This window comes from Mastigoproctus giganteus, chromosome 5 (genome assembly GCF_048544385.1).
Source record: "Mastigoproctus giganteus isolate SK-2022 chromosome 5, ASM4854438v1, whole genome shotgun sequence".
Taxonomy (NCBI): Eukaryota; Metazoa; Arthropoda; class Arachnida; order Uropygi; family Thelyphonidae; genus Mastigoproctus; species Mastigoproctus giganteus.
This window is the reverse complement of record NC_143579.1, coordinates 24757222-24780892: the sequence shown is the minus strand read 5'-3', so window position 1 is coordinate 24780892 and position 23671 is coordinate 24757222. Positions and strand designations below refer to the sequence as shown.

The window sequence follows — 23671 nt, the reverse complement described above, 5'->3', positions numbered from 1 at the left end:
CATTTGAAATTCATCCTCATCTACCCACATTCTTACATCCTCCAAATTAATATCCTTGTTGCCACTGTTGATGGCAAAACAATGGTATTATGATCATTGATGAATGTCAAAATACAACACATTTTGATATTCACCTTCCATCTAAATCAATAAAAACATTTTCATCGTTTAATATCTTTTCCTATGCACTTATTGTACTCTGCTTGACTTCTTTACAACCCTCAGCCTAGTTATATATAGTTCTTTTTATAATTTTTAATTCTGGACACTGTATATTCTCCCATTATGTCCTGCTCAATGTCAGAATTGTCAACAAAATCATGGTTCAGTGGTATTGACATCTGGTGATTGCTAGTTGTTGATGGGGTGGCAATAAAGTCATCTGCTATCACTTATGCAAAAACTCTTAGGCATGGTGGTCATCTTAACCCTATCTGATAATTGCTCAAATTTTTAACTAAAAACCCAAGCAAAACAGTTTTTGTGAATCACTGCTGATTGAACAGAGTGGGTTTAGAACAAAAAAAAGTAGAGGGATTAAAATGACCATCCATAAATGACTGAGTTAAAACAGCTATTGGGGTAGTGCCACCCTTACTGTGTACGTACGCGCGCACACACTTTTTAATAAGCAAGTGCTGTTTATTTTATAGTGCAAAACCAAGTCAACAAGTCACAAAGAAACTGCATATGAGACATTTTTAGTGTTGCCATCCCCAAATGAGATGGCAACACTAAAATCATCTGCTGGCTTGGGATTTAGAATTTGTGTTGGGCCAACTGAGGCCATGAACTGTTGGCACATCATGTTATTCCAGAATTTCCAGGGCAGGGGACCATCCAGCCCTCTCTCAAAAATTAACAAACTGTGCCACATAAGAATCTCCATCAAGATGAGATTTGAACTCAGGTCTTTTCCACACACTGTGGGGGAGGGTTATATCCAGTTTACTGCCTGAAAGAGTACATCTTATCACAAATAAGTGGTAATTATACACTATTTTCCAAAAATGATCCAGATACACTTCTGTTTCATGGTATCACTTACATCAACAAATGGTAGACTGCAGCAGGTATAATACTCAATTCTTCCAGTGGTAGTAACCAGTTGAGCTACTGATGTGAAACACGTTGGTTTGGCTGACCAGTTGACATTCCAATTTATTTCATAGGTGTTTAATATGGTTCAAATTGGGACTCTGCACTGGCCATTCCAAATTTTGAACATTTGGAATGTCTACTCTCAAACAGTACTGGTGGTATGTTGTACGGTAACTGTTGAAAAACACACAGATCTGTGCATTTGTTTCAACTACCACATCACTGGGAGCATGGAATTGTCCAAAATGTTAAGGTAACCATCTATGATTCTCTGTGCAACCACCAAAGGTCCTAGACCATACCATGAAAAATGCTTTCACAATGTTCATACAGGCAGAAGATATTCTCTGGCCATCCTCCATCTGACTAGAATACATACAGTTAGTGAGATTTCTCTCTCCATAGAACCAAATTCTACTGTTTTATGGATCAGTTACAGAATTCATCATGCCATGCAAGGTGAGATTGTTGATTATTATATTTGGTGATAGCTCACTTTTGCACAAAGCCTTTACTATGAAAACCAAGGCTCTGGAACTCTGTACATATTTATACAGATCTTAAACCCATCAATACTTTAAATGCCTGGCCAATGTTTTGCAGGGAGGTTTGACAAGATTGTTGTACTCGTCTTCCAAGTTCCCTTTTGGTTACATGGAGTGAGCTTCCATGATTTTCTTGTGCACTGCCGGACCACCAATGCAGAGGAAAACTATGGCAGCACGTATACATAACAACCATTTCTTGATAACATTATTGACTGGATGGTGTAGGCTGTCAGAAATGGCACGAATTGAGAAGCCAATGACAAGCAACATTACATCTGATGATAACATCTGTCTTCAAATCAATTATCTTGGCTTTATGCACCATGACTAGAACAGCTATTCTGAGTGCTTCACATGTCTTCCTACCAATCTGAATCACTTGTTTGTGTATGCATGTAAACAAATAATTTGGCAAAAGTGCTAATGAAGTTTTCAATGGTAGTCATTGATGGTTTGAACACATTAAATGCAATTTTCCTATGAAAAACTTCACAAAGAGAAAGAAAAGCAAAAGTGAAAATTAGTTCTTTCTTTAAGAAAAAATGAAGCCATGGTATTTGAGTCCTTGCAGAAATAGTGGTGAATTTTTTTGTTTATTTATAGCTTATATTACATGAAGTCTATACTAAGGAGAAAAACAGTTGGAAATTCGAGAACATGAATTGTGGGTGAGGGGGAAGATGTGGATTGGGCCACCAATTGTTTTTCAATTTAGTAATATTTTTATATTTTATTTAAAAGAGTAAAATTTGATCTTAAAGAATATCTGTTTTTTACACAAAATATATATATATTTTTTGCACTGGAATATATCTTTCGTGCAATACATTTTTTATGCAAGTCAGTACATAAGTTGATTGGGGTCACTTTGTATCACAGTTCTAGGAACATAACTACGATGAATAATAAGGATTTCCTTTTATTGATTTATTAAAATTATTCAAAAATTTTCACTTCTAATATTTTGATTACAGCATTTATAGCTTTAGTTACTAACACACCGAGTACTGAAGTCTGCTTGCTAAAGACTGCTATTAAAATTAGTTGTCTAAACAACACTGTAGAACTTATTCTTTAATTTATAACCATAAAAAAAAAAAAAAAAAAAAAGTTCGATAAGTTTGTGCCTCAGTTCTTCCATAAAGTGTGGCAAAAGAGGTTATTTTGAAGTATCATAACATTTTAGATGTAGTAGTTAATAATAAAATTTCTATTACAGATTATGTAGATGGAATGTTTCAATTTGAAATATCTTTCTGCCACACTGCAGGAATTACCGATATGCTGATAACTATGTTTATATGTAATTTGAGCAATAATACCCAAACATTTTTGCACATAAATGACCACAGAGTTCAATCTAAGGCTTTTAAACAAAACTTTATTTATGTGGTTCGTACCAATGCACTTATAACATTTTCGTTCTTTCTTTCATTATCTCTTACAGGGAACTTCTGCATGATATAATTCTCTTAGCTGTAAATAATTTTAAAATATAACAAGCGTGAGTATAGAGGCATTAATCAAACCATCAGTTTGGGTTTTAGAACTTCCACGAAAGGCCTACAAATTGTATTTTCCCCCAGTGTTAACAAACCATGTCTGAGGTGCACATATACACAACAATCCCAAGGAGCATTTCAAGAAATGCTTATTACAACCAAAGAGATTAAATCAATACTGCAGCGATAAGATGCATAAGGTCATTTGACAGAACATTAACAAAATATGGTGAAAGTGGGATATCAACTTTTGTCTGATGTACAAATCTTGACTAAACATACTTGTAACAAATAGCAACTGTGACTACATGGTAGAGTCTTGTATAACAATATCTGAACACCATAGTACACAAAAGTAGCAACTTTTTTTTCCCTACAAACAGACACAGGGTAATCATTACTCTGAAATTTAATCTTTATTCTCCCCTTATATTCAACAGATTTCATGCTAATACTTTGTTACTATCACTTTCTTTTTTTTTTTTTTTTTCCTTTTTTTATTATTATTTTTTTTTAACAGTTTGTAAGGTAAGCTCATGCCCACTACAGAAGTCAAACTATGCCTTATGTATGCAGCACAGGAGTGAGATCACACTAAGCCACCCTTAGGGCCGCAACAATATTACACAGGCTCAAGACTTGTGGCATATTCTTGTTGAGGCAGTTTCTTCATTTCTGTGTGGATACAGCACTTCTATGATTTGGTGGGCAATCTATTTCTTGCCGTGGAGGCAATGGCGGACAGTCCTAGAGATGGGTAGCTGTATAACAGCATCTCAAAACTCGGTTATGCAGGTAGGCCGGTCAACTTTTCATCCTCCTAGTAGTTGTAGCACTGACTGCTGGCTTTTTTTTGTGGTTTCACCCTGGATTCTTGCATGAGCTGCGCCATTTTGAGGCAAAAACCTCAATATTTTCTGTATTAACACCTGTTGAAAGGAAACATGTTTTAATAACATTTCACTTAAAATAGAATTTTTGTTAATTACAATCAAAACACTATCAGACAATCCCATCTTCAATTACTTGTTTCAATAACCAATTTAAAATACCTACTTTGGAATTAAGTTCTTTGAATTTGATTTAGGTATGAATATATCAGAAATTTCCATAGGTATGAAGTACCTGTAGGAAGAATGGCTGAAAACAAACATCTTTGCTCATCTGTAATTTGATTTATTGCATGTGGTTTTAAGTGATAAAATCTTATAAACTGATTCTGGATAAGCAGTCATTTATGATGCAGAAAATAAATTGGAAAATCTTGGCAATAAAATAATATGCTGATTAGCACAAAGATAAATGCATTCTATTTAACACCAGCCTATAGTAAATTGAAGTTCATGTTAAGATATTATAAACAGAGAACTGCCTGCTAGTGCACAATTTATATTAAGAAAGACATTAGAAATGCACAACTCATATAACTAAACTAGATACAAGGAGACCCACAGCACTACCTTTCAAATACAGTATGAGCATAATGAATTCAGAGAGAATGTGCTGATTATACTAAAACAGCAAATAACTGTTGTGGACTGCAATAAACAGAAAGCACCAACAGCAAAAGTTGCAGGGTTATATTTTAAAACAGGCACATCGAAATAATTTGAAAACTGTAAGCCTCATCACACTTAATTTCCATCTTTTAGGATGTTATAGTTCCTTCAGGAACTGAAACAACAGGCAGGTGTGTGCATGCACACGCACGCACGCAGTATTCAAATTAAAGCAGAAAGCATTTTATTTATGCACCATCTGTTACCTCAAACAGAAGATACCTGTTGATATTAGAAATAAATTTTTGTAGATTGTTAATTTCAGGAAATACACGTGAAGGAAAGTTCTTCCGGAGAACAGAAAGGATAAATGAGGAAGAGGAGTTGGTTCTGCAAGTTTAGAGTTGAACAGTGAATGGATGTTGTCTGGTTGAAGCATGTGTTTGGACAATTTTGGAAGGGAGTGGCAGAATTATAAACCCCAATTCTGAAGAACAGACTTCATTTGCCAATGTCTCATCATGTGAGGCAATTGGTTTTTCAACTCATATTTCTCCAGTTCCCCAAAGCTTAACTGTTTGCCTAGTTGCATGGTCTCAGCTTGGGTTCACTCTGCAGTTTCCTCGAATCCTCTGAAGTTAATGTTCTGGCCCTTTTCATTTATTATTTATTTATTTTTGACACCATTCATATAGTTGAAGTAATCTTCATTACAGACTATCTTGACAAGAATAAACATCCATAATATTTATGCATCAAATATTAAATTCTTTCCAAGACTTTTAGAGCTGAAGTCCCTTCACCTCTGGATTTGCTAATTGTGATGATATCATAGTCCATAGTTTCGAGCAGTGCACTTTTATTTGAAGGCAAAGGGACTTCTACACTTTGTAGATGTCAAGAGTTATTCAAGGTAATACTTTGCAGATTAGCAGCACTCTCCAAGGTCACTTTTGATGCAATCTGTATTAACAGCTGGACAAAAATAATCCATATATCATTATTGACACCCTTTTATTGTAACCTAGGCATTCTTATTTGCTTTCTGAAGAACACGCAGCCTGGATCTTAATGGGAGTGGTAAATCAGCACTGATCTAAGTTTAAAATCTCCTGCAACATACTCTCCTAGGAAAAGGATTAAATGACTTTTAGATTCTTAAATCCTGGCATGAATGACGATGAATAATTCTTTTTTTTCCCCTTTCAAAATAAATCAGCTTCGTCTACATTGAAAATATCCTTTGAATATACCGTATATATTGTTTACTTTTTAGAGTCTTATTTATACTAACTTTTTTCTGTTTCATATAAGCAAGAAGGGACAAGAATGGGGGGGGGGGGGGTTGGATTGATTATGGATGTATAAGAAAAAAAGATGGCAATTGGAGTAACATAATTTGAGGGATGCCCATGATAGGTCAGATTTGTTGGTAAGTTGAGTTTCTAAAGTACACATTACAATTATGATTTATACATGTCAGTTAAACAGGGATACTACATTTCTGATAAAAATTCATTTGTAATAAACATAATAAAAATTAATTTGTAACGACAAAAAAAAATTTAACAATTTAGGATCAACTCACCTACTGACTGAGCCAGAACTATAGCATTGGTGGGTTGCAGGTTATTACTACCAGTCACCAGTGTGACTAGTGGTCCAGTTGGCCTTCGGTGAGGCTGCTGTTGGTTCAGATAATGACAGCATTCCAAAATTTGGAAATAGTCCCTAACACAAGAAGAGAGAGGTAAAAAAAAAATATATAATATATATATATATATACACACACACACACATATATATAAAATAATCACTGTTAATCTCAGTTATGACAATAGATGCACTGACCCAGAATTCAGTATATTAGGAAAATAAAATATTAAAAAAAAAAAAAAAATTCAAATGGTATGATTAATTTTTTTTCTTTATTGTAATAATATATTGAATAATAAGAACAAATATCTTCAGTAACAGCAATCTTACTGAAAAAAAAAAAAAAAAAAAAAAAAAAAAAGAAGAAGGAACAAGGAGCTAAAACCTCTACATTGAAACTGAAGATCATAATGAAGGAACATTTTATTTATACTAACTTAATTTTAACGAATACTTAAAAAGTTTTGTTTTTAATGTTCATAATCTGATTTATTATTTCAGACAGATACACTGCAAATTCTCTCTGGGAATTTGAAACAAATATAGCAGGAACCAGGAGAGAAAGAGAAAAAGAAAAAAAAGAATCATAATACATAATGACAGATAACAAAAGCAAAATATATAGTGAACTATCATGCTATTTTAATATCCCACAACTACTGTTCAGTTTCAAAAAAAACTTGCGTGAATCATATTCTTCACCTTAATGCTATACTACTTTAATGAAGCTGGTGGAAAATATTTAATTACTGATTTACACTGGTGTTCAAAGAAAGTGCATCACCTAGGAATTTCACATTTCTAACCCTTTTTTGCAGCAATGGTATGTTACATTAATGACTAGCATCACAAATAGAAATATAAACAAAAGATATTTATTAATAGTTAAGGCAAAGCTAAGTAATATATGACAGGTGCTCTCAAAATATTCCAAAATGAGCACTTGCAACCTTTATACAACAGTTTGGTAAACACAACAATTATGGCCGAAATGTTATCAGAAGCCCTCAATTTGCTTCAGTTTATCATTTTAAATGGAAAACAAAATGAAAAGTAAAGTACATCAGGTGCAAACTAATATTTAGTTGAATTGCCTCTGGCCCTGATGACAGCAGCACACCGTCGAGGCATTGACAAGATCAATTTCTGAAGATAATCAACTGATAGTTTGTGGTTCCAAATGCAAATTATGGCTTCTTGAAGTTCACGAAGGGTCTTTGGTTTCTTTCTGGCAACTGCAGATTCCACACGATGCCAACAGTTTTCTACAGGATTCAGGTCCCGGCTAGCTAACAGTTGTAATTAACCATTCTTCCAACCATTTTTTCATCTGTAACAAATGTAAACACGTTACTGTCGAACTTTAATGCAGAAATGAAGCTAAAGTAACTACAGAAGTGCCCACTTACATTTTTTGCCTGATAACAAGGAGCAGAGTCGTCCTGAAAGATGCAGTTACTTGGCAGGTTGAAATGGTCTCTAATGGTTGGCAACAATTTGTCTTCCAATATAGCCAGATATCCACTGGCATTTACGGAACCTTTTATAAACTGCAAGTGACCTACTCCGTGATACAAAATGCAGCCCCATATCATATGGCTGGTAGGGAATTTCACTGTAGACACCATACAGTCTGGATGGTATTCTTCACAACATCTACGGCGAATCGTTTGTCTTCCATCAGAGCCATGCAGGTTGAATTTCTTCTCATCTGAGAAAATAACTGACTTCCACTGCTCAGGGGTCCATTTGACATGCTCCTTACACCAAATTAATCGGGCCCTTTTCATTTTTTTTGTGTGAGGAGGAGTTTCTTCTTAAGACGATGAGCTACAAGTCCATTTTTGAAGAGGCGTCTTCTGACTGTTACTGCACTTGCCATCACTCCTGTATGTTCTTCCCATTCTCTTTTCAGCTCAGACGAAGAAGCTTTATGGTTTTTAAGGCATAAGTGCTTCAAAATGCAGTCCTGTTTTGGCATAGAGGCTAGTTTGCATCCGGTTCCTTTTTTCCTATCAGCAGAACCAGTATTCTTGAGTTTGGAAAGAAATCTACTCGCTGTCGACTTATTACAAGACAATCTATAAGCAATATGACAGAAGAACATCCTTCCTCATGCAAAGCAACAATAGCACTCTTTCTCTGTGGTGTCAACTGCACGTAACTTGCCATCCCCACAAAAGCAAGGAATGACTACAACTCTTGCAGAGCGTGCTTATATAGCTGAAAGTAACAGCTGATGCAATATTACATCATCACTTACGCATGTCAATCTTATTTGATGCAATCTGTAAGAAATATTGCCATATACTTATGTTATTCGGACAACAATTACAATTTTAAGGGGTGATGCATTTTCTTTGAACACCAGTGTATTTCTAATTGTATCCCTCCTTCCCACTTCAGAATATAAGCAAATGTATTGATTTCAGAATTACTTTGATATCATATTCAGCAAAAATTACTTAGAGGATAATGAATATAAGACTGAAGAGAAACAATGGAGAAAGTAATAGTAGATGAAAAATATGGGTTCTAGAAAGAGAATTTCAAAGAAAAGATATAGAAATGAACAAGAATGTTTATGCTTCTTTAGTGGATTTGTGTAAACCATTTGATAAGTTCACAGAGTTATAGAAGGATATGGTTATTTTTTATTTATTTTTTTCAGGAGTATTAGCAGCTAAGGCCATATTGCTCCGGGATATGCGGTGATCATTCCTTGACCTTTTCACATCCTCCGTATTTGGTGGTCACGGGCTCAAACCCCGGTCTAATCAAGAAGCGTGTGCTAGGCACTGCTGCTCCTGCCCACGGAGGCGCCCAAGGATACGGGAACTGGTTGAAGAGAGAAGACTGATAAAGAACCTATCAAAGGGTGATGTTCTGAGTGGGTGAGGGAATACAGGAAACAGATAAAAGAGGGTGTCAGGAAGAGAAGAGATAACACCAAGAGTGTTGTCTCTTCCTGACATCTTCAATATAATATGAGGATGTAAGAAAAGATGGAGATAGGTGACAGATTTTACTAGGATGACTTACATAAAGAAAGTTATGCAAGAATATAGGGTGAGAATAAATTTTGTTAATGCTGAAGTTGATAGTAAAAAAAAAAAAAAAAAAAAAAAAAATGAACAAGAGGTTAGTTATTTTTTTTTATGGAGCATCATGTTTTACAGGACTGAAACACAGTGAGCAAGAAGCTTTAAAGTGTAAAACAGACAGAGAGAGTGGGTTAGAATTGGGGAAATACCGAGAAGGGTAGAAGAAAATAAGTATGATAAAGGTTACAAGGAAAAGAAAAATTGGATTGGATATGTACTGAGGGTAAAGGACTTTTGTTAAGAGCTGTAATTTAAAGAAGGTAATAGGCAAGAGACTGAAAGGAAGAAAGAGAACTGGAAAACTGGTTTTAGAGAGGCTGATGGGTATTGCAGCCTAAAGGAGAGGGCTACAGGAACAGGGAGAGATGGATATGTGATTGAATACTGGATGTCATGAATGTGTTACATAGCAGAAAACCTGATGAAAATTGTTATTTATATTCCAAAGTTTATTTTTTAAGCTTTCTATTAAGTAGAAAAATGGCTGTTAGTCATACGTCTGAGTTTACATAATGTAAATTAGATGTTTATAGATGATGCGGCTCTAATCACACCCACAAGCCAAGATCAAGAAAAATGAAACAAGTATTAAATAAGAAATCCAAAACAATGTGCATTCAATATACAATGCAAAATAATAGGTCTGAAGCAGCCACTATTATCCAAGAAAAAAAGTCTATTCAGACCATGATGAGACCAGAAGTTAATTGGGAAAGTGAAAACAGACTACAGCAAAATGAAGAGCCCATTGTGTAAAAGGTAATTAAACATAATTAATTAATATGCTATACAGCTTGTTTACTATATAGCTGTGAAACATGGGCCCCTAAGACGAACAAAGATTAAATGGACTGACCAAGTTAATAATAGTACTTTAAACTAGTGGCACAGAAAGAAAATGAACGAAATATAATTAGTTAAAATGGGTTACAGGGAATACATAATAAAAGGACAAAAATATGAAATAACTAAACTAGCTCTGGAAGGGAAATGAAATGACAGAAGACTCAGAATGAGAAGAAGACAAAATTGGATGGAAGATATAAAATAGATGGGTTTCGGCAGAATCATTCACAAAGGCAGAGACAGAATAATGACGTATATTAGTGAAAAACTGAACTGGAAAAATACACGATGATCAGGTTACCTACACTTAGATAGAGTGAATGAATGTGGAATGTTTTGTTTAAAAAAAAAAAAAAAAAAAAAAAAAATATATATATATATATATATATATATATATTTTTTTTTTATTGAAATTTAATGCATTTAATTCAGTGAAAGCAGCAATTTAAACACAGGAGAGCCACAAATACTTATTTAATAATAAGCATCACCTCTGTTATCTGTTTATTTTAAATAAATAAAATGCATTACAAATATGATACATCACTGCAGATTTTGGAGGTGGATAAGTTCTATATAATTATAAATAAAAAATTCTGTTGTAAAACATCATATTATTGAAATTATACAGTACACAAGTATCAATACTGTGCTTTCTTCTGAGTTTAGGTTTTCATTCACTTCCATCACAAAAATTTCAACAGGAATACCAAATTATTCAGGTTATATACAGGGTTCAGTCACATTATTATGACCATCTACCTAGTATCCTGAATATGCACTTTTCAGAGCATGCACCGCAGCCAGCCGCCACAGGAGGGACTCAATAAGTCTGCAGAAGGTTGCTATGGGTATCTGTGACCATGCAGACTGCAGTGCACCTCGGAGTTCCCCGTAGGTTCCTTGGTAGAGGATCCATCTGTCTGACGTGTCGATCAAGGTGGCCCCATAGATTTTCAATTAGGTTAAGATCCAGGGAATTCGGTGGCCAAGGGAGTAGCTTGAAGTCTTCGCCGTGCTCCTCAAACCACACACGGACAATTCTGGTGACATGGCAGGGCGCATTGTCTTGCTGATAGATACCATCGCCCCCACTGAACACAGTCAACATGTACGGGTGACGTACATGTTGACTGTGTTCAGTGGGGGCGATCGGTGACGACCGATAGGTAACTGTTTCGTTCAGGGTGCCCTCCAGAGGTATCAGCGGACCCAAGCCATGCCATGAAAACATTCCCCAGACCATAACGCCACCCACACCAGCCTGCCCTTTGCCAACAATCGTGTCCGGGTGTCTGTTCTTGGAGGTCTCATGCATAATATGCCACTGTCCATCCACTCGGTGGAGCAGAAACAGTGATTCATCACAGAAGGCCACCCATTGTCACTCGGCCGAGGCCCAGTGTCAGTATATTGATGGCATTGTTTGCAATGAACGGCTGTCGGCATGGGTGCTGTCACCAAGCATCTGCTCCAGAGCCCAATGTGCAACAGGGTTTGCTGCACTGTTGTGTTGGAGACCTTTCTGGTGGCCCCACGGTTCATTTGGATGACCAGTTGAGCAACAGTAGCACGCCAATCGGTCCTCACCATCTGCTTCAGCCGACATTCACTTCTGGGACTAATGGCGCACAGGGCTCCCCAGTTGGTATGTCAGGTTGTCAAACTGTCCCATTCGTCCAGTCTCGATACACTTTCAACACTACAACATGTGAGCATTTCACAAAGTCCGCTGTTTCGGAAATGCTGGCACCCCTGGCTCGATGCCGATGATCAAGCCTTTTTCCAGGTCTGACAGGTCGTGTGCCTTGCCCATGACAGAGACTGTTACTGTGTTCATGGATGCTGCACATTAAGCCTTATATGCTTGCAGTGTGTGATGTCTGCACTGGGGGGTGGTCATAATATTGTGACTGGACTCTGTATATCATAATTGAACAGTGTTTAAAAACAGTTTTGTATGTGATGTAGTTGTGAATTATATTACAATTATTAATTTAACCTGGCAGTGTCCATGCCTCAAAAAAGTTGCAAGGCACCTGACAGGTGCCCAAATTTCTTCCTTTTTTCTTACTACTTTTTTTTTTTTTTTTTTTTTTTTTATAAATTCTGCTTGGGTATACCAATTTATTATATATTTTTTCTTAATGAATTGCATTACTTATCAAGTGTTTTTTTAAATTTTTATTCTCAGCAAAAAATAATTCCAAACTGTTAATATTTTTCATGCCATCTGTTTTTTCAATCCTTTCTGAACACAACTGTGAAAAAGTGTTCTTTATTAAAGACATATTTTTAACTAATTTTTGGCAGAAAATTAAAACTCCCTTTAGACCTGTCAGAAATGGAATGCAAATTTAAAAACTGCATCCTTCAACCTATGCTTTGATTTGAGGAGAACACATCAGTAACTGGGGTGCCTGCCGAATGAAATGAAGAGTATGCACATACACACAAGTGGTTTAATTTCAGATGATGCATCAATGGCAGATTTTACTTTTATTTTAAATAGAATTTTTTTTGCTGTGTTTTTTGCATGCTATTAAAGAAATTTATTCTGTTGAAGAGAAAAAAAAAAAAAAAAAATTGTACATTCATTAAACTAATAGATTCTTCTATTTTCCTGTTCAGAGACATGGAACTACTATCATAACAGTAATGGAAAGGTAAATAGTCACACGACACCTGATAAGGTTCTCTGCATTTATAATTTCAAGTAAATAACTTTTTTCTTCTTTTAAAACATCACAAATAAAAGTTTAAGTATACTTAAATATTTAAAATCTGAATTTTACTACCATCTTAGAAAGGCAGGAAAATATTCAGAATTTTAATCATTAATTATTAATAATTAATATGCAACAGATATTTTCAGAGAGTCTTATGTGATTGATACTGAGCTAATCCTCCAGCAGGTGTGTTAATTTTTTTCAAGGATCACTCAAAAAAAGTAACCAATTTTTAAAAGAAACCTTAAAAATCAGCAAGAAATAATTCAAAATTGTTCGCTTTTCATATCACCTTTAATTTCAATATACAGTGGATTCCGATTATTTGGGCAACCGGTTAATCAGGGCAGCAGTTTATTTGGGGCAAATCTTAAAAAAACAGAAACCAATCGAGAAAACAGGCATGGTTTACTTCGCTTAATCGGGACAGCATGCCGTTTAATTGGGGCAAAAGACCGCAGCACTGGAGATTACTCTACGATTGTCTCCGACGGTACCACATGGTTCGGTCGAAATTCTGGAGGTCACAACCATAAAACAATAAAAACAATTAGCAGTCACCTGTTTATTGGGCTTTTCGGTTAGTGAAATCTATCATAAACGGACAGTAAACTCGATCTTACTGAATTTGCAATAATACCCACACATGGAATTCTGTGGTTTATTATGGTGAAATTTGTTTACACTTCCATGAAATCTTCCAATCATATAAAAAAATTAATTTTCAGATCTTCTTTTCATTCCTATTTTTAAAGCTTTGTAACTCGTTACTCGGTTCTCACTTGCGCGTATTATGTTACTTGCCATTTGTATGTACCATGTTCTTTGTTATTGATTGCTTAATCTTTTTTTACTGTTTTAAATTTTAACCCCCACCCACAAATGTCAACTAGTTAGTATGTACATATTACAGTATGTATTAATTATTCAGATTATCACGTATATTCTTCCGATTTTCATGTATCATTTAATTTTTTAATTGGTAAGGTAATAAAGGGTAAATTTGTGCTTAATATATCTTTGCTTTTATAGCCTGTGGATAATATTCCTCCTATTTTCGCTAATTAGAATCTCTGTTTAATAGAATTAAAATACAATTCACAAACGTGATCACAATGACCGGCGCTTACTGCACATCATATAGCGAATGGTACTTTACTATGTTGAGTTCGTCATAACGTGATTTGATTGTACAGTGAACCAATTGTAAAGGGGGGGGGGGGGGTACACTGTATTTTTAACTATTTACGCGAAACTTCGGATAACTGGGGCAGCCGCTTAATCGGGCCAAAATACACTAGTGCCGATGTGTCCCAAATGACCGGAATGGACTGTATTATGAACAGAGCTGAAAAATCCATTTTTAGGCACATGTCTTTGCCATATCCATTCATCTACATGTAAAAGAAGGACTAGCAGAAAATGATTTCGTGAAATTTTATAATTGGGCCTTTTAAAAATATTTGTTGAGCCATACCAAATTTTATTAAAATTGGAAAAACAGCTATCTGGCAATTATTTATTTTTGCCATATAAATTATATGGAAAAGAGAAATTCATGGATTAAATGTAGTTTTAATATGTAACATTAGCTTTAGACAGTAATGCACACTTCTCAAGTATTGTTGCATAAGACTTGTGAATGTGGCATCACTTGTAAAGAGATACATATTAGGGATTGGAATACCAATTTCCAGTATATTTAAATATTGGTATTCCATATTATTTTTTTGGTACCAAAATACTGGTATTTTTGTTAGTAAAATATTGGTATTTTGGCTTTCTAGCCTTAGAAAATTCTAGAACTAAAAGCCAATTTTTCATTTTAGATATGCAAGCTGCTTGAGTAAAGCAACAATGTGCCTATGTCTATGCAACTGGCCCCGAGCAATGAGATTTCCAACAATCAGGGCTAGTGACATCTAGTGGCCAATTAATGTTAATTCTCGAGGGGACAAAGAAAATCAGAATTGACAAAACAAAGCTTCTATTGCAAGAATTATTTACACTCTAGTTCAAAGACTTTCTGAAACATTGGAATGTCAAGAAGATAGCACTGAGGTTGAAATTACTAACTCCACATCTGCATCTTCATGTATTCATGATCAAACTAAAAGCAGTGAAGATGAATCAGAAATGTTTTCAATGAAACCAGCGCCGGCCACAAGTTCAACGGGTTCTGTCGACCTCCGGGGGCTCACATCTGGTGAGTATGGGCTTGGTAAACCCTGGGTTCTGAGCTGGATATCATAATTCTTCTTCTTCTTCTCTCTCTCTCTCACTCGCTCTCAGGGTAACGTGGGAATTTTTTTTGGCTGGTGCAGCATAAGCCTTAGGCTTCCTTGCATCATGTAGCTAATAATAATAATAAACAGCGCCCCGTGCACATATGGTCTAAATAATAATATTATCTGCATCTTTTCCACATTTCTATCAACGAGCCTAGTGCCGTCTGAATGTCTAGTCATCCACATTACGATCAATCCAAGAGCATTTTTGCAAGTCAACTTGAAAATTACTCTGAGCATATACTTTATTCTCAATGTGCATGTTTTGTGATTTCAAGTGATTTGTATTGCCACAGTGCCATATAGTGACAAATTTCTCTTAAGTACAAGACTTAGAACTCGTTCCAGAGCCCTCTACATAGGGAAATTTTAATTTTAACAACCCTGTATTTAAATTTTTTCTCAAGGTAAGTAGTTTTTATAAAGAAAAATATAACTGTGAAGCTTATCAGTTAGCATGTGCTCAGAGCTTCGATTCTCTATATAAATACTAATTTTTTATCATTGCTTATAAACATCATGAAACTTACTTACTAATCTGTATGGTTAAAATATGAAGAAATTAAAATGGGAAAATTTTTTTTCCTGTGGAAAAAAAGTGCACTTTTTTATCGTGATTTAGAATTTAAAGTTTATTTCCAGAATTTCGGAATGAAATTTTTTATTTTTGTTTGTTGTTTCATTATATTATATATGAGATATGTTGCAATTATTTTCCTTTTCAATAAATTAATAATAATTATTTACAGCTTATTTTATTTTTTAAACCAAACATTTTGGGGCAGCAAATTTGATTTCACTTATTGGCAGCAACATAGGGCCACAGCAGCCTTGTATTTTGTAAAATATTAAAATCGTTATAAAGAATAACAAATCATTATTATTGTATCGTATCATTTACTAAAGTGATATTATAAATTCTAAAATGTGTAATATTTTAAAACTTTTTTTATTACTCCTTTATTTTTTATTATTCCTTACCGCAATCGACTGTACCTATGCTACATAGGTACACTGATAATTTTTAATAAATTAATATTTATAAAGACAAAAGCATTTTTTATGGAATAATTTATATCATATAAATATCTTTAATAATAATGGAAACAAACTTAATTCATATAATATGAAAATATTTTATTTTCACCTTAATAGCGTAAATTAATTATTTTTAAATTTAATTATTTCTTAGTTACTGCAAAATTTGAAAAAAATTTAAAAAAATCACTATTACAAAAACACCCACATAATAAGTTTGCACAGGGCCCTGCAAATTTTGGGGCCAGCCCTGAATGAAACAAAAACTAGTTTGCTGTCGATATAATGATTAAAGTCCCTACAAAAAAAAGAAATTGTAGTTTGAAAAGATCTCAAAATTATCAAACAGGAGATAAGATTATTTGAAGAGAAAGAAATCAGAGGGAAATATTTGCACAAAAACTTGCTCGAGGCTCAGCAGCAATGAGACTGTTGATGCATTTTGTTTTCTAAGGTCTCATTTTTTAAACAAAGGCATGAAATAAAATAAATTTCATATTTTTTCCAGTTTGGTTTTAAAAATAGTTAGTTTTAATATTTTATACTGTAATATCATATAAATACATGCTTATATATTTTTTACCCAAAATAAATATTTCATTTCATATACATTTCCAATTTGAATTTGATTTTTGTAAAATACCAAAATACTGGTTGTTCCATTTTGCTGCAGAACTGCAATCACTAACACACACATATATACAGGGTGTCTCAAAAATATTGGTACAAACGTTTAGGGGAGGTAGGTAACATCTAAAGGAATGTGAATCGTATAGGAACCCATAACCAGAAAGGTCACCGTAAGTCGGTAGACGGCATTGTTCATCAGTTCGTGAGAGGGAAAATTTCTGGTTTACTCATTCAAGCAGTAGTCGCCGCATGAAGAGCATGCATCGATATACGAACTGTGAGCTGGCAGACATGCACCTAGTGTATGGATTAGCAGAGGGCAGTGGATGAGCCACTCAACCAATTTATGGAGAACGTTTCCCAGACAGACATGTACCGGACCACCGTTTGTTTCTGCGTGTGCATCAATATTTGTGCGATTATGGGTCATTTAGAGGTAACAGGAGTAGTGCGGGCAGACCACATTTGACGCGAAATCTCCCACCACGGAAGAAAGTGTGTTGAATGCTGTCCAGAATAATCCTACTACCAGCACACGTGCTGTTGCTGCTGCCTTAGGAGTGTCTCGTTGCAGTGCGCAGTGGTTTCTCCAAGAAAGTGTTCAAGACTTGAATCTTCCAGCCTATGTTTTGTTAACGGATGAGGTTTATTTCACTCCAGAAGGCTTATTCAATCAGCATAATACTCATGTGTGGGCTCACAACAACCCACACGGTGTGCACCCCCCCCCCATGCGGCACAACATCGCTTCGCAATAAATGCGTGGGCAGGTATGGTCGGTGACTGCTTAGTCGGCCCATACCTGTTACCTTCCGCATGAACTCCACTAAATATCGGATCGTTCTTGAACAAGTTCTACCAGGGTTACTTGACGATGTTCCAGCAAATGTGAGTCGCAACATTTGGTTTCAACATGACGGGGCGCCTGCCCATCATGGAAGGTGTGTTCGTGACCATTTGAACAGGCATTTTGGGCGTAGATGGACTGGCCGTGGTGGACCCATTGCCTGGCCCCCAAGCTCACCTGATTTATCCAGCCTTGATTTCTTTCTGTGGGGTCCCTCAAATCTATCGTGCATGAATCGCCTGTGGAGATGGAAATGGATCTCATGGCGAGACTCGTCGGCACTGCTGCTACTGTCAAAGAAACTCGAGGTGTGTTCGACCGTGTCCGCCAATCCATGCTGCATCGGTGTGACGCATGCATCGCATCTCGTGGTGGAACCTTCGAGCATCTGTTGTAACATCATGAAATGCATCCATCTCGTACTCCATTGTTAATATTATGTCAAACAAATGTTTGCCACTAATTACTGTCTTGTGTCATTTCTGCTTCTTGTGCCTCTGCTCCTACTTTCCTGTGATGTTACTAGTTATGGGTTCCTATGCGATTCACATTCCTTTAGATGTAACCTACCTCCACTAAACGTTTGTACCAATATTTTTGAGACACCCTGTATAGACAGAAAAGTGTAATCTGTGACTCTTGATTTCTTCACGCAGTCAAATGAATAAATTGGAGTACTGTGACATAAGTATACAGTAAACCCCCGCTATTCGCAGTCGCTGATTTAATATACAAATGAAACCTAAAAAAATGTGAATTTTAAAGTGCCGTGAACATTTTCCGCCATAAAAATACATGGGAGTGGCTAAAATTATCTTTCCCAATCAAAACAGTGCTCAGTGGGTGGGAGGAGAAGGGTGACAAAATCGCGAGCGTGGATGTTTCTCGCTAATCCTTGTTCTGTATGTGTTAGGTGCTTGTCATGGAAGGTTTCGTCGTTCACTTTTAATTTATATGCTTATAAATTGAATAAATTTATAAATTGATTTACTTACAAAAATGATAAATCTACCGTTTTGCAGTGTAAAACAGACTTTTTCGAGTGTGTTAATGGAAGAAAGTGACTTTATTGTGGACAAGTTTTTTCTAACCCGTACAAAAATATGGCTACGATTAACAAGGGAAATGTGAAAAGATCAAAGAAGGTGAAAAGATCAAAGAAGGTCATAAAATCAATGAGCCAACGGTATGATCAATCAAAAAATTGGAAGAAAAAATCCGCCGTAGTGTCCGTGAAAACGTGCTAATTGTTTCAAAAATTTGCTCTGTAATTCGTGATGTTAAATTAGAAAAAATGGAAAAAGCTTTAAATCTGCGGATAGAAGACCGAACTCAAAATAAAATTTCGTTAAGTTCACTCATCATTCGTGAAAAGGCAAAACTCCTTTATCAACACTTTAGCGAAACTGGTGATAGCACTGGCTGGATAAGTTTTTTAGTTAGCAAAGGCGCTGGTTTGAAATTTCTAATAAATATTACATTTTATATTAAATTGTTTCTTATTTTCATTTCGATGCCATATGCTTGCATTTCACTATGTACTGTCTATGTACATAGTCGTATTATGAAGGTACATATAATACATACATAGACAAAATTTTAGACTAGTTTTTCTTATATACAGTATTTCATACTTTGGAACGGAACCCCTTTATTACTATGTGAGCCATAACTCAGTATTCGCATTTTCGATATTCGCTGCATTTCTCAGGAACGTAACCCCCGCTATTCGCGGGGGTTTACTGTATTTATTGTTTTTCATTACTACAATAAAAATGGCTACTTTTACAAGGTAAAATCACGGTAAATGTAAAATCTGGGATAAAAGTTTCATCGTATTTTGCTTTTATGGCTGTGGGCACTTTGTATTCTGCTGAGTTGAAGACTGCTGCTTCGGCAGAGATGCTATGTGATGCCTCCCTCTTTTAAATAGGTAACAAGACAGGGGAACTTAATGATATCTGTAAGACTTCATTGTTTATTTTCAAATTCATTCTGTAATCTATCATACACTGTAAATAAAACATAACTTACCTAAACATAGCATCTAATGTGAAATGCTACAGCTATTCCTAAAAACAGAGCATGGCTGAGTAACACTGTGAATACTATATATCAGGAGTGGTCTACTTAATTTGCGATGTGATCTACTTTTTTTCTTCAAAATGTGCAGTGATCTACCATCTCAAAAATTACATTGCACAAGGTGCACAAATCGAGGAATGACTGTATATTTAAAATTCGTAGTGATCGAACTTCGTAGTGAGTCAAAAGCCACAGTGATCCTACAAAGGCGAGATTATCAAAGTGAAGTAAAAGTCTTTAAATTAAAAGTAAAGATAAATAGTGAATCATTCACTATTCGGACATGTAAATTCCTGATCTCTCATGAAAGGAAAGGAGGTAAAATACACTTTTTATTGAATTTTACGTTCTCACTGTTCTTACCAAGCATCTTTTTCTTTCTTTCTTGGATATTTAACAGGCAACACACTGAGCCTTTCTTGTTGTCTTTGTGCTCTGATATACCTAAAGGATAATAAAGAAATAATAAAAAATTAATTAGATCCAGAAATTGGGTGAAAAGGTTCCCAAAGAATAATAATTCAACAGTAAAATTTGACAAAAAAAAATGCTGGATTCAGAAAACAGATCCAGGCTCTCCAGTACAAGAGGAACAGGGGAAAAAAAAAAAAAAAAAAAAAAAGAAAAGGCAAAACTACAGAAGTTGTGAATGAAAACACAGGAAATGGTTTCCAGCTAATGGTAAATTATGCCACTTGCTAGGATGCTTCCAGTGCAGTCCTATGTAGGCACTATTTATAGCACAGCATACGTCGAGATGGTGGCATCTATATCACAGTATGCAGAGTATGTTAATGGTGGCAGTGATGTGACACAGAAGATCCATTAAATCTCTGTAACCTGGAGAGAGGGATCTGTGAAAAAATGTATACTAGAACTGCATCTTAGTGATCACATAAGGATTTTTGCTGCCCCATGACCTTTCAAATTCTCAACTTGCACAAGAAACAGACTTCCATGGACTGTGAATAAATGATTTACATACATGTGCTATGCAATCTGCAGGCATAAACAATTTTTTTTTGTTAACGGTAATTATTTGCACTCCCTGTGAAGTTGATGCATAAGATTTAACTTTAGGTAAACGGCAATTCCCACTCTATCATGTATGCCATCCATAAACAATGTCAGACAAATTAATAGTAATGTGCCCATTTGAACTATTTTTTTCCCCCTTCCAATTTCTGATTAGTTTCAAATTCTGCCAACATTTGTTTGAAATGTTTAATATTGCCCTCATTTTCATCCAACTCATCGTCAATAGTTCTTTATATATGCTCCTAAATGTTGGAGTCACTCGGATATTCAGCTACTAGACATCATTATCAACCCCTAAAAATTCGTCAAGAACAATTTCTCCGCTGGTCAAACCTCGCTTGGAACTCTTCCCAAGACTGCTTGATGTCTTCTAGAAGTTCATCTCTGTTAATTAGCATTTTTTTGAAAAACCTGCTTTTGCGAAACAATTCTTAATCGTTGTTTCTGCCACATCTTGACTCCACACTTTTGTCAACTCTGATATGCACAACCACAAATCTATAACAGAATTTATAGGTTTGTTGGTTTCTATTCTCAGTATAATTTTTTTCAGTATGTGTCTTCGGTAGTGCATTTTCAAATTCTTGATAATGCACATGTAGTTAAGAAAAATTATTCAGAAGGAAGAAAACAAGCTTCACACTTGTAAGTTTCAAAATTACCAAGTGAAGGTGGGCAGGGCAGTTGTTGATAATCAACACTATTTTTCTGTTTTCTTTCATCATCTTTCTATCGAAATTTAAAATCCACTGCTCAAAAATTTCACTTTTCATTCAAGATTTTTTGTTGTAGTTATAGGTCAACTCTAAAGACTTTATTCCTTTCAAACATCAGGGTTATTTACTTTTGCCTATTACCAAAAGCTTCAGTTTTTAAGAAATTTATTATAGTTACACACAGAGCGTACAAATAAAGAAGAAATATATGAGCTTTCGGCTATATGGTAGCCTTCATCAGAATTAAAAATACATGAATGGCAGTTGGAATGGAGATGTGCACTGCCAGGTGCGTGAGACGCGAGGTTTAATTGTTTGTTGACGTTTGTGGCTGTGACGCATGATGACGTGGCCAGCGTTTGTCCAATGATAGAACTACTGACTCTGTGATCGGGTTGACTTGGCAACCACTGTTCCTGTTCAAGGATTTATCCGAAGATTTTATATTTAACGATTCCAACCAGGTACGCATCTTCAGTTTTTCATTACCAGCCATATTTGCAACCAAGGGTGTAATTCTCTCCTTACTATTTTTACTACCTAAACATTTATCACCTTTAAAAGACAGTGTCTTGTTTGGCAAACATTTAAAAAACAGATGTTTCACCAGCGTTAAATATGTCTTTGAACTCCATAATTTTTTTCAAAACCATTTCTTTCTAATGGGTATAGTCTTCTTCGATTGCAACTCCACTTTCATTAGAAATTACTTTTTCGAGCAAGCCATGATGCTCATTAAATTTGTCCAGTCAACCAGAACTAGCTTGGAATGTTTTGTGCCCCAGAAAAGATGCGTACTCCATAGCCTTTTCTTTTATTACCATCACCGATATCTGCATGTTTTGGTCTCGAATCAACTTCATCCACTAAAAAACTGCTTCATCTACATCTTCACAAAGGCATAATTTTGCATGTTTCCGAATGGGTCCTGCTTCCTCAAACAGTTATGAATCGAAACAGGGTTTTTCAGAATGGTTGACACATTACTGGCAAGGACATCAAATTCTAAAGCAATTCCTTTTTTTTTTATTGTTGCAATCTATGCTATTAAGTCCTTCCACTTTTTCACACCACACTCAAGGATTTCCTCTTAGACACTGTAAGGTTACTTGCGCAGCAGTTAAAACAAAGCTGAATTTACGGACCACTTGTAGTTACCATGTAAACAGAGACAGGTGAAATTTAGTGAAAGTGTGGACAACCCATTTCTTCTAAACAACAGATGAATTTCCGAGATAAAGGAAAATCTCTCTCCTAATTCTCTAATAGGATGCTTACAACAGAAAATAAGTTGACCAGAGCCAGCGCCCGTGTCGGGAATATGTCTTAATCTTTGCCAATGGCTGTGGACAGCTGACCAGCGGGACTTCTCGGCATAGTAGTGTATAAGTTGTATAGGTTTTAGTTCTTTTTAGCCATTGCTGATCCACTGCCAGGCAAAGACCTCTCCAAAATCTTTCCATCTTTTCCCCTCACGTGCCGAGGTTGGCCAGTTTCCTCCTGCAGGGTTTTACAGGCACCATTAAATTGTAAAATTTTTTAGCTCTTAATTCGTGGAATTAAAACCTTTAACTATTAAAAGCTAAAGGGATTAATGCTTTCTACAGCATCAGCTTTATTGCCTAAGGCCAGAGGTGCAAACAATGCGTACCCAGGTCTCTCTGGAAATCATTTCGTTATATAGAAATTTTCTTCATTATAGGGAAACTATTTTCAATGTAATGACCAAGGAAAAATCAAAAAAGTTTGCTACATAGAAAATTTTGCTATATGGAAGTTCGTTAAAGAGAGGTTTGACTGTATATTCGTTTTAATTTCTGGAGAGTATCATATAGAAGTGTTCTACCTATTATATTAAGGAAAACTTCTCTTATTCTTTTACAAATAGGTACTTAGTACATACACACCGGGTGGTTATAAAATAAGTTTCCCTATTCAGGAGACCCTGGTGTCAAAACAGTTAGAGATAGCGCTGTGAAAATCGGTGGGTGTGTCATTTAGGGTATGGGGAGGCGATTTGTAGAAGAAAAAAAAAAAAAAGTTC

The 23671-nt window shown here is 35.4% G+C and overlaps 1 protein-coding gene across 2 annotated transcripts in view; it reads right to left on the bottom strand.

Annotated features, from left to right (window-relative positions):
- Positions 1 to 3079: 3079 nt before the first annotated feature.
- Smg5 (Smg5 nonsense mediated mRNA decay factor) overlaps positions 3080 to 23671 on the bottom strand; it is a 241817-nt gene continuing 221225 nt past the window's right edge. For both annotated transcript variants that reach the window (XM_090373113.1, XM_090373114.1), the window contains 3 exons: positions 20237 to 20317; positions 6239 to 6381; positions 3080 to 4080 (listed from right to left, as the gene is read on the bottom strand). In XM_090373113.1, coding sequence (XP_090229239.1) covers positions 4013 to 4080; positions 6239 to 6381; positions 20237 to 20317 — 292 coding nt within the window. In that variant the 3' untranslated portion in view covers positions 3080 to 4012. The remainder of the gene's footprint in view (positions 4081 to 6238; positions 6382 to 20236; positions 20318 to 23671) is intronic.